The 12,285-nt window shown below is 33.4% G+C and overlaps 2 protein-coding genes across 7 annotated transcripts in view; one reads left to right on the top strand and one right to left on the bottom strand.

Moving 5' to 3' along the window:
• The first annotated feature begins 10 nt into the window (after positions 1–10).
• On the top strand, positions 11–3,784 carry Nup107 (nuclear pore complex protein Nup107). The gene is made up of 7 exons (XM_070662414.1): positions 11–726; positions 801–1,285; positions 1,467–1,674; positions 1,863–2,716; positions 2,848–3,165; positions 3,236–3,487; positions 3,575–3,784. Exons 1-7 carry the CDS (start codon positions 204–206, stop codon positions 3,674–3,676), a joined length of 2,742 nt encoding a protein of 913 aa, XP_070518515.1. The 5' UTR covers positions 11–203; the 3' UTR covers positions 3,677–3,784.
• Positions 3,785–5,898: 2,114 nt separating this feature from the next.
• Positions 5,899–12,285, bottom strand: part of LOC139106006 (protein Skeletor, isoforms B/C) — a 54,885-nt gene continuing 48,498 nt past the window's right edge. For 5 of the 6 annotated variants that reach the window (XM_070662465.1, XM_070662473.1, XM_070662456.1 and 2 more), the window contains 7 exons: positions 11,944–12,124; positions 11,491–11,511; positions 11,044–11,401; positions 10,518–10,838; positions 10,314–10,437; positions 9,889–10,180; positions 5,899–9,815 (listed from right to left, as the gene is read on the bottom strand). In XM_070662465.1, coding sequence (XP_070518566.1) covers positions 9,675–9,815; positions 9,889–10,180; positions 10,314–10,437; positions 10,518–10,838; positions 11,044–11,401; positions 11,491–11,511; positions 11,944–12,124 — 1,438 coding nt within the window. In that variant the 3' untranslated portion in view covers positions 5,899–9,674. The remainder of the gene's footprint in view (positions 9,816–9,888; positions 10,181–10,313; positions 10,438–10,517; positions 10,839–11,043; positions 11,402–11,490; positions 11,512–11,943; positions 12,125–12,285) is intronic. The other variant, XM_070662488.1, reaches the window with a different exon arrangement.

Here is a 12,285-nt window from a genome sequence, read left to right as displayed (position 1 = left end):
TCACATAAATTTCTACGTTCTTGGTGTCTCAGAAAAATAACGTTGTCGAGTATTGGCAGCACTGTATGGCACCGTATTCGAGTGCTTCAGCGCGCTTACCGGCGTGTTTGTTTGTTCGATATAACCTCTCTTTCGCGTGGCGTTTTTAACTTTTCGGTTCACCATCGAGCCGAAATTTCCTGTCGGCCCGTAACAGGTGAAAGATGGAATCGTTAACCAACATTAAGGAAAATCTCGATCAGTCAATTCGCCTGCTAAACCAGCAGAATAGCCAGCGGCGAACATTGTTAAGGTTAAGTGGTCAACGAAGCACTACCCCGAAGAGGATATCATTGCACGCGTCTGGTCAGTCGCGAAGAGACATCGACGATAGCAGACAAACGCTCAATGACACTCAAAGTCCGGGGTTGGCCGACCGAACCTCCGGCTTCAAATCGGCCAAGTCTTACAACATGGATATCGACCTCTCGTTAACCCTTGCGCCCCACGAAATCCGCGACATAATGGTACGCTCGGAGAAAAACGACATCACCATCAAGGAAATGATGGAAGATAGCACAGCAACCGGGGCAATTTTGAAAGCTAACGAGCCGTGGCGCGAGACTAAAGCCAAGCTCTACAACGACTTTTTGCTCAGCATCCAAGCGCATTTTTCAGAGGCACAGGTTTTTGACACTGTTGCAGGCTTCATACAGAACTGTACTGTCACGTTGGACATAATGAGAGGTATCGAAATAAATATAAAATATATTATGTTTTTTTTGTAATATAAATATTAAACAGAACTATGGTTTGATTAGGTATGCAATCAAAAGTTGAGAATACAGAAATAGCAGAAGAAGAAATTTCCTTGGAAAGTGAGAGGAACACATGGAGGCTGATATATTGTCTTTATCAGAATCGTATAAGCAGTGCTGGCTTGTCTACTCAAATGGAACAAGATGGACTTGTTAACAATAATTATATCTCTGAGAAAGATGTTATAGAAAATTTATACAAGTCTGAAACCTACATCAGGGAATACCAATTAATTATTGACTGGTTAGAAAAAAATGCTCTTGATCAAGCAAATAAATACCCATCTGTGGAGCTCTTTACTGATAAAACAGTAGCTTGGGAAAATACAGTTCATCAGTTGCACAATCAGAATTTAGGAATTACATTTAGCTCATCTAGACCATTAGTTTCTTCCTTAGATCCTGATGCACCAATACGAGAGGGTAGACCATTACATGATCTGGATAGAGAAGATGATGCTAGACTTGAAAAAAGAATGTTTATAGAGGTATATATCAATCAGAGCTGTATAAGTAGTGATTACTTTTTTTTACAGCTCTGATATCAACTATTATTTTAAACTGAGATAATTATTTTTTATATTTATTGTAATTTATATCAATTTTTTAATACAAAACAAAAAAATTTTGGAAAGAAATACATTTTACATGTATACATATCATATACAGGTACGTTGTGGACGTCTTCAAAAAGCACAAGCTTTAGCCATACACTGTGGTCAACCTTGGAGAGCAGCATCTTTACTAGGATGGATTCCTAATCACGATCCAAATTACAGTAATCCGTTAACAGACACTAAATTACCAATCGAAGGGAATCCTAATAGAAGTCTTTGGAAATTGTGTGCTTGGGAATTATCTCAAGATAAACGCATAGGTAACTAATATAATTTAATATTATCGAAATATATATTATTAATAAATCAAAAAAATTACAATTATAATTTTTATTAAAATTTCTAAATATTCTAAAATCTTAAATAATTTTTTATTAATTTAATTTTTATATTATATTATAAATTGAACTATTTATGTATATAAAGAATCTAAATTTTTTTTGCGCAGGTATATTCTATCGTGGCATATACGCAAGCCTTTGTGGCAACGTTCAATTACTTCTACAAATAGCCTCGTCTTGGCAAGATGCATTGTGGGCATATGCGAAGAGCCTTTTAGATATCAAAGTCGAATCGGCACTAAGATTAATGATGGTAAAAATATATACGGTTATGCCCGAAGAATATTGGAAAAATGAAATCTCATTAGAAGATGCCTTCAAAGAATTGCATGCATCAAAAAATCCGATAATACGTGCTCAGTCCAACACACCTGATCATTTAATTCAAAAATATATAATATTGGATCAAATACCAAAATTGATGGAAGAGATTGAAAAAATGGTGGATTCTGGTGCATGTGATTCGCAGTTTCTCAGATTTTTAGCACATTTAATACTATTCTTCAGACAAATTGGGAAAAGTACAAAGAATAAAGTAGAAGACAAAGTACTGCTGGCATATGTTTGTGTTCTTATTGAAATAGGCGATCCAATTTTAATCGCATTCTACACAGCTACGTTACCTCAAGAGTATCAAATAACCAAATATGCTTCTTATTTAGAGAATGTTACAGACTATGAACAACGCAAGCAATGTTTACACGCAGCAGAAAAGGCAAACTTGAATGTAGAAGCAATTACAAAATTAGTAGTGGAAAATATACGTAAAAAAAATTTAGAATCTGATCCAACGGATTTGAAAGGAACTATCACCAAAGCGGACATGGAGAAAATTAACGGTCTGGATTGGTTGATTTTTTATCAAAGTCAAAGAGAAGAAGCTTTACGGCAAACAAATGCGCTCATTAGATACTTCTTGACTAACGAAAAAATTGATGCGGCGCGGAAAGCATTTAACAAGGTAAAAACTGAAAATATTTTTACTAATTTATTATATACATTTTTCTTGTATCTCTTAACAGTTTATAAATAATTCTGCCATGAATTGCTTTTATTGATAAATGATTAAATTGTTGTATTTTTGTTATGTAGATCCCAGCAGATTCGATCGAATCAGTTATAACTGAATATCCGTCTATGGATTGCACACTCGCGAGTCTTACGATAACTAATAATTTATCCAAAAAAGCAGCTGCATCGATAAGAGAATATCTTTGTTATAAAACATACCTTGATGCTCAGGAAGGTTTCAGTGAATGGTTCTCGCACTATCATCATGGTAAACCTATACCCCCAGAAGAGTTACCGACATATGCCACGTTTACAGAAAAAGTTGCATATGATCACAGAAAAACTCAGTACAATTCTGAATTAGAAAGATGGAAATCTACGATGCAGCATCACACAAAGGTACATATAAAATATAAGCGCATATTGTAACGCGCGTAAAATAAAAAATATTAAAGTGTTTACTTTTCAGGCTGTGAAACAATTATTATTTAACGTTTTATTATTTCCTGACGGCGGCTGGCTCGTGGATTCAAAGAGTAATAACGACGAGCCCTGCACAGCCGAAGATGAACTTAGAGAACATCAATTGGAAAAACTACGTGAGCTTTGCATTCCAAAAGTCACACTTTTGTTGCATTCGGTTATGTCTCAAATGAATGAACATGACGATTGCATTCAATTGGCTGATATACTTACGTCTGAACAACATCAGTTATATAAAGTACGTATAAATAGCAAAATAACTATTACAACTTATATAAATATAAATTTAAAAAAAGAACGAATATTAATATATTTATTTTTATAGGTTTTTTCGAAAGAAAGATTACGTGAGATATTAAAAAAGATCTGTGAATCTTCTCTTGTATTAATGGACCAAAAGAAGGATCCTTGGGGATATCCGAAATAAAGTTTGAATATATGTAAAATATTACTGTATAAACCTACTTGTACAGTGACATGGTATTTATATCGATCAAGAGCTTGCTGGCCTTTCATGAAATGTATAATCTTTAAGGTATCTTTTTTTTTTTTATAAAACCAGTTTATTGTCAACCACAAGAAGTGAATATAAAATTTGATACAATGTTTAATAATTCGTAATCATAATATATCATATACTTCGTGATTACTTAGATATGCTCTTTTTACCCAATTATTCATAAATGTGGCGCTATCAAAGCCATTAAGCTTAATGTGTGAAACATGTGACAAAACTCATAGCACGTAAAAAAATAGAATATCCTGAAAAACATTTCGTAGCGACACTTAGAACTCGATTTTACAGTTGATAGATACTTCTAATTGCGTATCTCGATTAATAAATTTACACACGACAACGAAAAACTGTAAATGTATACGGAATTGTCAAATTGCTAAAAATAAAAAATGGTACACTTCATAGAAATGTAAAAGAATATCGTACGTACATACATTAAAGAACAAGTAATACAGCTCATTATTTTTTTCTATTCTATTGTCAAAGAGAACAATCTTCTATCGAGAAATGAGAGCAGTCTTCTTTTCAAAATTTCCATTTTTTCGGACGCGCATGGCTTTGATTTCGATGATCGGACGCGTGCGCCTTCTAAATAACGCTACAAATTAATTGAGAGAAACATTTATATGGTAATTACATATAGACTATATAAAGAAAATTAACATTCGACAAAGATCCCTATCTACTAAACAATTGAAATTTGAACGACGCTCGTGCGTTCAATGATCGACGTTGACCAACTTTTTTATTTTACGAGATATGTCAAATTACGATTTAAACAGTAAGGATTGACTTCTTTTTAAATGTTTTTTTTTTACGTGATGCTCGCGACAATAAAATCATGAGCATTGATATCTTAATAATCTCTAGACAAACTTATTTCAGAATGAATAAATAGCTACGATGTCATTTAGAATAATTTTCTCTAATGCGTATATAGAAAAAACAGATGTGAACTTTCATCTCGATACATGAACTGGAGGCTCGAAGACACAAAAAAGTTAAATCTTAACTGCGCCAAAAGACAACGAGATCTCAGAAGACTTCAAAATGTTATATTGTACACTGAAAGGCAGATATGGCATTTGCTGCGACGAGCGGCGACGGCGGCTGGCGTACGTGACTTCCCCCACTCTCGGCCGCCGAGTGCGGGGAGGTGTAGTAGGCCGCGTTCTCCCTCAGTCCTCTGTGACCGATGCCACGCGACACATCTACGCGCGCGCTTCGTGTGAGATTCGACGCACACCACGCCAAGACCACGTACGCTAGTTGCTGTCGCAGCACCACGAACGCCACTTCTGACGGTGAGTATACGTCCACGACACATTTAAATATTTAAAGGGAATTTCTTTGGACGCCTTTAGATATTTTTTCAGCCACTTACGTTGTTCGTAATTACTTGAAATTAATTAAAGGAATATGTTGAATGATATATTTGTCAGATTCAAGCACACAAGAAATTCGTTATTTCCCATTCTTTAGCACGGTGTTATTTAGCATTGGCATCCTGGTGGTGAAAGAAGGATGTCGCATCAAAAATTTTTCGTCATTCTCGTGAACTTTGTCAAATTTAAATTCGTATCTCGTGCGTCTGTTTGAAATAGGAGATAAACGAGTGTCTTGGATAGGATGTTTATAATAATGATTAGACGATTAGTAGAGTTAGTTGTTAGTTAAACTATCCTAACACGTAAATGCTGAAGAGAAACAAAAGGGTTGACAATTTTAACGTTCCTTGGATACAATTCGACACGCACGCGCTGGTCTTACAAGACGATCAATTTTTACTTGCCAGCTAATACTTTCATTTGCTACGTAAGACTTTCTTCAATACAGATGCATTTTTCATATGCGGAACGACATATTTTTTAAACAAACTCTTAAAAATAAGTACCTTGTTTACGAAATTTTCTCCATGAGATCACCAATTTTTGTGAGATTTTTTTTTAGAAATTGGATACATCAACATCAACGGGCGTTTATTAAACCTCTTTTTTATTAATATTTGACCCATAATACTTGAGAAAATTAGCAAAGTTAGAACATGAAATGTAACATGAATTAATTCGATCTAAATTAATAAAAAAAAAGTTAGGTAAAAATTATAGAAATTTTCATTTAAATAATTCATATTTTCTTTCTTACTCCCCTTTTTTATTACGAAGTTAATTAATGCATATTTGTTTTTGAAAAAAGAGATGCATATATAATATAGTATGGAAGAAAAATATCTACAATTAATTCTGATGTTGTTGCAACCGTTTCAAAATTACTTACTTCATACACCGCAAAATAAGCTTTTGCGGGGTGTAATACTTGCAAAAGTATTAAATGCGGTATGATTCGACTCGTTCCGTATATATTAATAACACTTCGTTCCTTGCTTAATACAAACTTTAAAATAATTTTTATCTCAAACTCTCTTACAGCTATTTATTCCCCTTACCGAGAAGTTACAAGACCGTTCGTACTTAAAGCGATCGTTTTTATAATATATTGTCTGAAATATTAGTCTGCGCGTATACAAAGCTAGTTGTACAGTTTTGAAACGTATATAATAATCGTGCAAAAAAATAGACATAGTAAGAGATTTTTGCAATATCTTGTTAATTTTGCACGTGTCAAACGCTGATAAAATGCGATCAAAATTTAAAGTAATAAGCGTCGATACTAACTTACAATGAATTCACATTAATTACAAAACTTGGCTCCTAACAATTGTGATAAAATGAATGTAATGTATTTAGAAAGTTTTTGCAATACAATATTACAAAAACTTTCTAATAACTGCTAATAGAAGTACATCAATGCCCTTAAATTAATAATATTATAAAATGATTATAGAATTATTTCGGAGTCAAAGTTGTAACATCGTTCATAATGTTTCCATGTAAATGTAAATTTGGAAAAATATATAAAATCTAAAAAAACATTGCAATTAAAACGCAATAAAAGATGTACTAAGACGTCATTCCAAAACTTTTTTGTAAAATCTATCGTACGATTATATGTATATTTAGTATTCATTGGAATTCGCTTATGGAAAATTGCGTAAATTGCATTCGTACATGATAACGCGATAAGTTTCATTCTATCTTACCGCACCCTCTGTCATTTCATGTGTCTTATGTAGTAATCGTGCATGGATGGAAGCTTATAAGTAGACCATTTTAGTTATATTAATTCAAAGATAGATCTAGAGTTGTAAATGTTACATGCTAAAAGTACCACTAACAATTCAAAATCACGTTTGAAACTGTACAACATTGACGGTAACCGTTCGCATGCTGTGCCTCAGATGACTAATATTTTGAATTTAGTCTTCAGAGGCGTTTCCATAAATACGTTTTATTTTTCCTCTTTTTATATGTATTAATGTACAGTAATATAGCCGAAAAAGTTTCTTTAGCACCTAAGCTATTATTTGTTCCTTATAAACTAACAACTTGGGATGTGACAGGGCTGCTCCTGGAAAAATAAAATTGTTCGACAAAATAAAAAGTTGAAAGAAAGAATTAACTAACTCTGAGCAAATAGATCTGAGTATTTAAAAATTTATAGAAAAATAATGATTTAGATTACTTAGAAAAAGATAAAAAAAAAAAAAATTATTATTAGTAAGTACTTGAATTTTAAAAAGGCGGAAACTTATTTAACATTTTTTGTTTTTTACGTAATTTCTTTGTTAAAATAAAATTTTTGTAAAATTTTATTTGTACTCACACTACGAACGATATATTTATCTATATGTTATTGTCTATATATTATCTGTACATATACATCATGCGAATGGAACACTTCACCTACGCGACTTACGACTTATGTTTTATTGCAGAATAATATATGGCTTATAATTTGTCTCATACATTTATATGGGCGAATGATTGATTCGTACACATGTAATTCGTAAATTTGTGAGCTTCGATTATAGTTGATTTAAAAAAAGAAACTGTCTTTTCTAGGAGCAGTCCGCTTTATTGTAAATCCCGTAAGTTGATCATTTATTATTGTCATCTTTGTCCGTCACAGAAGTAGGAGTTTCGTCCTACAAGTTATTCTATCCACTTACAGACTATATCTGTTACTTTCTTACGGTTTCCTTAGAAAAAAAAGAAAAATAAATGAATGAAAAATATAGCGGTATAGCCTACGTCTCGAGCAAAAATCTCGTTATTGAGCGAGATCATTCTCAAGTATTGTCGTATCGAAACCTCAGCAACACAAACATTGATTGAACATTCTTATTATCATTTACTTATGGTAATTAATACGAGTTCTTACATATACGCTTCTCCTTTTTTAACTTCTCCATCTTAGTAAAGCTAGTGTAAGTTTCAAAGAATGTTTGGTATATGTATGATACTTGTATATACATATGTAAATTAAACACAGACTGGTCTTCGTGCGATAAGCGGTTAAATCGCAAAGAATTTACTGCTGCGAATTTCGTGGACACCCCGGCACTTAGGAGCTGGACACACACTTAAAACTTGACATTAACACGCGAAAAATGTTACATTAAATTCTCTACCCTAAATTGATTATGTATTCCGCTGATTTCTCTTGGTTGTAAATCTTTTATATCCCTTGCACATTTTGCAATATTTATAGTTACGTCTATAAGATATTCGCCACAGACTTTTGATATTTTTTGATAATTTTATGTTTCCTTTTTTTATTTTACTTGTTGTAGAAGTTATTTTTGCGACTCGCGATATATACGCAAATGCATTGCTTAACAATTATTGTTATATCAACGTACAGAAACATAATTAGAACTGATATTGTATGATTGAACATTTCAAGAAATTATTTTTATCTATAATACCTTTCTTTATTAGACATAAGTCATAGCTTTATTGATGCGACACGCTTTACGCACAAGAGACCAGTTCCAAAGTACTAGACGGTGTCCTTTTGCCGAGTGGGTCCTAATCCTTGTAATTAAAGACATTTATTATCTGTACCCAAGGCACATTTTATACTTTCATTCCGTTTTAGGAAGGTCCACTCTATAGTATATACATATGACAGCATTGTTACCACACATAAGGGATAGTTTGTAACTTGCACATCACCCTTAAGTATTTACTTTTTCTTTACTTTCTTGTACATAATTCACATTTGTTTCTCTCTTTCTTTTTTCCTCGATTGACTATTCTACGTATTATTGTCCAGTCGACAGCATTTATAAATGTATTTCTTACGTATTATCATCGCGATTTAAAGTTATATTAAGATCAACTATAGTTTTGTGCAAAATTTACATTGTACATGCTGATGCATCTCCATTTCTTCGCATCAAATTTATATCTATAATTACGTGCTAATCAGCTCGTCCCCAAATATTATTTTGACATTTTCTCTCCCTAATAATGAACAGTTGTTCGTTATTGTCCAAATTTCATTGATTACTCAACTCTGATTATAATTATTGTCAGAATTTCATTGGTTGCTCAGTCCCGATTAAGATTATTGTCGGAATTTTATCGGTTATCCACTAACCATTATTATTGTCAGCTCGATTTTGTCAGAGTATGGAAATTTTGCGTCCATATTCATATATGTATATGTGTATACGTGTATACGTGTATTTGTGTGTATATGTATGTATATATATATATATTATATATAATATATATCTCATATATATATATAATATGAAATATTGAATCTGATAGGTCTTAAAAATATTTTGCTAATCTTTTACCTTACAAGTAGATCTTACGTACTAAATACTTTCATACAACCTTGTATGTGTTTCGTCGATTTAACAATCGTGTGTACATTATTGAAGATTTCGTAATCATCTTAAATCGATCAGTTTTCGTCGTCATCTTTGCCATTTGTTATTTCCACGTTGCTTTGTCTCCTACTGTTCCGCGTTGCAAAAAGAAAACCCAATAATTCATCTCAAGAATAAAAGTGTAATGATGGACACCATAAATGTTGTAAATGCAAGTAAAACTTGACTGATGCCGTTAATGCTTCTTTGGGACCCGAAGTCAACGACATGAATTTTCCAACCCAGATGTTTGTGCGTAAAACACTGAACAAGATAAAGTTATATATATAATATTTGCAGATTGTTTAAAAATTGATTTTTCTTCATAAATTCGTACCTGATAATAAACTAAGTCTGGAGTATCTTCTTCCACGGTCCATATAAGTTTAGCAGGCTCACCCTCGTCACATTTAAGTTCAAGCGTCTCAAAGAAGCTTTTAAACGTCTTGTAATTATCCGGATTATCTACTGTAGTACGGGTCCATTCGCAATAACGACCAGCTGCAGTCGGGAAAAGATATCCCTGAGAATCGCGTCCTACACCAGCAAATACTTTTTCGTCAGTCTCTCTCTCTGAATTTTGTCCTAGACCACCTTCCGAACTGTCAGTTATGTAGAATGGATGGTACCTATTATATCGAAGAGGTATTAGAACAATTCACTGTTGTATTGGAGGTATTGAATACAGATTTTGATTTAACATTGCATTGCATATACATACATATTTTGAAAAATATTATCGCAAATAAAAATGCAACTTACCTAGCGCGATTGGAAGAATCATTTCCACCCTCCACAATAAAGGTATAAGTTTTTCCTCGCTCAACCGTTATCTCTGGGATCAATAAACCATTGATGTACCATGCAATGCCCCAAGAGGGTGTACCTAAATTGTAATAAAAATTATCAATTAATTTCGGTCTTAAAACACTATAATTCTAAAAGTTAATACAAATGTTGTAATACCTGTAATTCGTGTATATCCTTTTTTCGAACCAGTCGGTCCAATTCTTGCATTAAAAATATTCTTATCGACGATAACGGCCGGCGTCCAGGGCTCAATATCAGGTTCATCCGGAATATTATACAAAGAGTTTGTACAGTCGTGAACATTTCTCGATGTAAAATCAATACGAATATCTTCGGTAGTCTTATCGGATGCTTCATGAGCATTTGCTTCGCCCCGCGAATTCAGAAGTCCAATGGCAGCGATCACACTAGTTTCTCTTTCCGGAATCATCCTATCCTTCTCTGGCTCGTTGGTTCTCATTGGGCGTGTATACGTAACTACAATTGAAATCAATTATCACACATCAATGATAATTTTTGTTTTATATTTATCTTAACTTATTTAATATACAAGAAATACTCAAATTAATGCAAATATATCTAAAAATAATTGATATACTATACTACTTATCACACTGAAAATCACAAGTAGCATTTAATAACTAGTTTACTATAAATTTTATGTATTATATATTTATCATACCCGTTGTTATGCCATTTTTTCTTTCCCCATGTAAAAACACCACATCGTTCCTTCCGCCAATCCTCTCATCGGGACATACACCCCTTATACCATCGCATTGAGATAGAGACGACATGTAGTAATCATCGGCAAAGAACTTGCCAATTCTCTTATTGTATCCGATCACGGCGACGTCGCCGCCGATCATCTCGGACTTGCCGTCCACACCCGATAACCCGAACGCTACGTATTGATCATCCTTGATGCGCCCTGAGAGTCGAATCTGCACATCATCGCCTTTCAACTGCCATTGTACTTGCACACGTCCATTTAGCATCTCTTTACAGTTGTTCACCTTAGGCGTCGGTGTGCTACTCGTCTGAAAAAATAGAAATATGTAATCTGTTATACTTTATTACAAGAATCTATGATCTATATGACAAAACGCGCGCATCACGTTTTACTTACTGGATTATACCACCACGGCGGCTATTCCAATTTAAAATCAACAATCGTATTATTAAAGAGAAAATAGTAATTAAATTTGAACAACAAACGTGATAATAGTTTTACTATATCACCAAAAAAAATTTTCTCGAAGTAAAACTCGCGTTCTCGATTTAATTTGGCTTTAAAAAATTGTTGTACTGTTGTTTAAAAGTAACTAAAGGTAAGAACCTTGCCAGCACGATTTTTATTAACACAAATATTGACGACCACGTGCATTTTATCATATAAAGAAGCAAACGTCCCTCTTCACAGTGTATTTAATTCGTCTCTATCAAAGCAAGGCTTTTCATCGTGTATATCAAAGAGCAAAGCCACGTATATTATCATTTCATAGTAAACGTTAATGAGGGTACGTAAGGAAAGTTTTGGGGTGTATCAGGCTGGTGGATTGGAGAACTCATTTTGGTTTACCGTAATTTTCGTCTGGCCAAGAGCCGGAGGAACGTCGAGGTCCTTTGGAATTAGAACGTGCCCGAAATTATGTCTATATTCGACGCACCACACCGCGAGCCAGTTGATGTCGTACACCGTCAAATTTCCCGGTAAGACGATCTCAATGTCCTCTCCTTGATACGCTCTTAATGGTACCAATCTGCCAGTGAAACAGATAATATCAATAATAGTCTCAATAAATTAAACAGAATAAAAAATTATCTACATTAAAGTATGCAAGTCCAGAGGCTTAACAAAAACAAATGTATAAAACTTAATTATACAATAGTATCTCTAGTATTTATTCCTCGTATAATTTTT

The sequence above is a fragment of the Cardiocondyla obscurior genome, linkage group LG01 (assembly GCF_019399895.1).
Source record: "Cardiocondyla obscurior isolate alpha-2009 linkage group LG01, Cobs3.1, whole genome shotgun sequence".
Taxonomy (NCBI): Eukaryota; Metazoa; Arthropoda; class Insecta; order Hymenoptera; family Formicidae; genus Cardiocondyla; species Cardiocondyla obscurior.
Note: the sequence above shows the minus strand (reverse complement) of the source record. Positions and strands in the feature narration are given on the sequence as shown.

What these genes read in the sequence shown, in the direction of transcription:
- Nup107 (XM_070662414.1), top strand. Translation starts at nt 204, where the DNA reads ATGGAATCGTTAACCAACATTAAGGAAAATCTCGATCAGTCAATTCGC. An exon ending in ATCTCAAGATAAACGCATAG is followed by an intron (nt 1,675 to 1,862) that starts GTAACTAATATA and finishes TTTTTTGCGCAG; the next exon opens with GTATATTCTATCGTGGCATA. An exon ending in CGCGGAAAGCATTTAACAAG is followed by an intron (nt 2,717 to 2,847) that starts GTAAAAACTGAA and finishes TTTGTTATGTAG; the next exon opens with ATCCCAGCAGATTCGATCGA.